Here is a 2,500-nt window from a genome sequence, read left to right as displayed (position 1 = left end):
AGTACAAATGCGACCGCGATGTTGCGCAGCAGCTGCGCCAGCACCAACTTGATGGATCAAATGTTGTCGAGTACTTTGAGTCCATCGGCAGAGGTAAACACAAAGCTGTGGATGGGTTGGACAGTGCGTGCAGTTTTGCGTGTGATTGATCGCGAGTATTCTTGCTCGATCGCGCGCATGTCTCTCTCTCTCTCTCTGTGGGTGTGTTTCAGCTGTACCAAGCTCAACGTCAACATCGTGCATTGGATACTCACAAGCGCGTCTGCAACCACCCCGGTCCCAAACACTCATCACTTCTGCACAGAGCAAGAGCGAGCGGCGGAGGAGGCAGCATCATACCGTGTCCGTCAACGCAATCGCAACGTGGACAGCCGCACAACAAGTGCTCAACAACAGCACCCACAGCCACAGCAGCAGCAGCAGCAGCAACACCCACAACATGCTGCGAGTGCAGGGCGTGCTAATGCACCGCCATCACCACCATCACGTGTGCATGTGCCCGTGGAGGACGAACGCATGCCGGCTCGACAAAACGTCGCTGGGGAATTGTCGCCAAAACACCGACGCACACACGTGCACCAGCAGCGACAGCGGCGGTACAGGCAGGAGCAGCAGCAGGCACGGTCCCAGCACAAGCCACACCAGCCACGGCAGCAGCCTCCTGCTGTGTTCTCGTTGCCATCGTCCTCGTCGTTCTCGTCGTCATCATCGGCAGCAGCAACTGCAGGCTCTCCTCTGTTTCACCGCCGCGTTATGCCAGTGGACCTGCAGGCACAGCAGTCGACCACGACCACGCGACAAGGTGCGCACATCGCGGCGTGTGTGTGTGTGTGTGTGTGTGTGTGTGTGTGTGTGTGTGTGTGTGTGTGTGTGTGTGTGTGTGTGTGTGTGTGTGTGTGTGTGGGTGCTTTGAATCGCCACTCACAACGACATCACATTCGCTCAATCCATGAAACCAACAAACACTCAACCAACATCAGGCGCTTTTGCGGAGGCGGGTGATTCGCGGGCGCACGCGAGCGGGTCGTGGCCGGCATCGTCGTATCACATGTACGACGCACGCCAGGTCCCCGCTGACGAGTGGGTACCGCTCTCTGCTGAAGAGGGTGATGCCGGCGCACACGCCTCCCGCACATTCCACACACTGCGCGCCAGCGCCATCGGCGATCAGACCGCCATGAGTGGCAGCACTTATGAGCTGGCGCACGAGACGCTGCAGCGAGCAAAGCAGCAGATGCGATCGCTGTACGGCCAATGATGACTCATGTGGCTTCTTCTTGCATTGCTGTCTTTGTTGCCAATGAACGGTTTTGTAGAATAAGTTGCTCTTGTTTTGTTGTGTGCATTTGTGTGTGTGTGTGTGTGTGTGTGTGTGTGTGTGTGTGTGTGTGCAGGCGTGTATGTAGTCGTTGTTGGCTGTCACCTTTCTGGCTTGTACACGTGTGTCATGCGCCCTGTGTCTGCTTTGATTCTTGCTTTGTTGCCACCACATTGTGTGTTTGTTCTGTTCAGCCAGTTACAGTTGTTGGCACAGGTGTCCATTGCGTTGTCTCTATTCTGTTGTTGATTGAAGAATGAAATGGAATGGGAGATGCTTTGCTCAACAGAACGCGAGCAGACAAAGGAAGAACGAGGAAGCAGAGGGAAGGAGGTGGTGGTTTGGTTTAGATGCTCGACTTGAACGGCGGGTGACTTCATTGGCTGCTTTGGATGAATGCTTGGATGGCTGCGTTGGATGAATGAATGACTACTGCCGTCATGCGAATCAACCCAACCCTCAGTCCTTGCGCTTAACAAAGGGGTCGTACTCTGCAAACCGCTTGCGATACGCACGCGCCTGTTCTGTCTCTTCGTCTTTACCGAGCACACACCGCTTCCACTCAATGCGATCGGGCGTATTGAGCAGCGCTGGGGAGCACAGCACCTCCCTACGCGTGCATACGTGTAGTGTGGTTTGCGTGTGACAGTGAGACCTTTTGGAGCTGAGGTGCGCAGTGAACACAGCGCATTGAAGGTGCAGTCGAATTCACTGCTGTAAAGCAGACACGTAAACACGGACCCACAGGCACACACACAGACACACAGACACACAGACACACACAGACACTGACAGACAGACAGACACACACACACACACACACACACGCACACACACACACACTCTCTCTCTCTCTCTGACACACAGACACAGAATGTGTTTTCAAAACTGACCTGCCAAACTGGAGCGGGAACGCGCCTGTGATGACGGCAAGATAGACGGCGCCGTCCGGCAGCTGAACAGAGAAGTACGGCGTGGTCTTCATGGCCTGCATGCATGTGTGTTGAGGGTGAGGAATTATGAAGGGGATGAAGAGCCGAGAGCTCACATCAAGCGAGCGCAACCGCTACACACACACACACACACACACACACACACAGACACACACACACAGACACACACACACAGACACAGAACAGACACAGACACAGACACAGACACACACACACACACACACACGAC

General features: G+C 54.9%; 2 protein-coding genes across 2 annotated transcripts in view; one reads left to right on the top strand and one right to left on the bottom strand.

The window, feature by feature from the left end:
* The window catches only part of PTSG_07649 (uncharacterized protein), a gene marked incomplete at its 5' end in the record, with an annotated part of 5,495 nt that extends 4,126 nt beyond the window's left edge, over positions 1–1,369 (top strand). The window contains 3 exons of the mRNA XM_004991389.1: positions 1–93; positions 305–802; positions 981–1,369. The exon at positions 1–93 is cut by the window's left edge and continues 261 nt beyond it. Coding sequence (XP_004991446.1) covers positions 1–93; positions 305–802; positions 981–1,258 — 869 coding nt within the window. The 3' untranslated portion in view covers positions 1,259–1,369. The remainder of the gene's footprint in view (positions 94–304; positions 803–980) is intronic.
* A 166-nt stretch (positions 1,370–1,535) lies between these two features.
* Positions 1,536–2,500, bottom strand: part of PTSG_07648 (uncharacterized protein) — a gene marked incomplete at its 5' end in the record, with an annotated part of 8,858 nt that continues 7,893 nt past the window's right edge. The window contains 2 exons of the mRNA XM_004991388.1: positions 1,536–1,928; positions 2,212–2,306. Coding sequence (XP_004991445.1) covers positions 1,778–1,928; positions 2,212–2,306 — 246 coding nt within the window. The 3' untranslated portion in view covers positions 1,536–1,777. The remainder of the gene's footprint in view (positions 1,929–2,211; positions 2,307–2,500) is intronic.

This window comes from Salpingoeca rosetta, assembly GCF_000188695.1.
Source record: "Salpingoeca rosetta unplaced genomic scaffold supercont1.20, whole genome shotgun sequence".
Lineage (NCBI taxonomy): Eukaryota > Choanoflagellata > Craspedida > Salpingoecidae > Salpingoeca > Salpingoeca rosetta.
This window is presented reverse-complemented; position numbering and strand designations above follow the sequence as displayed.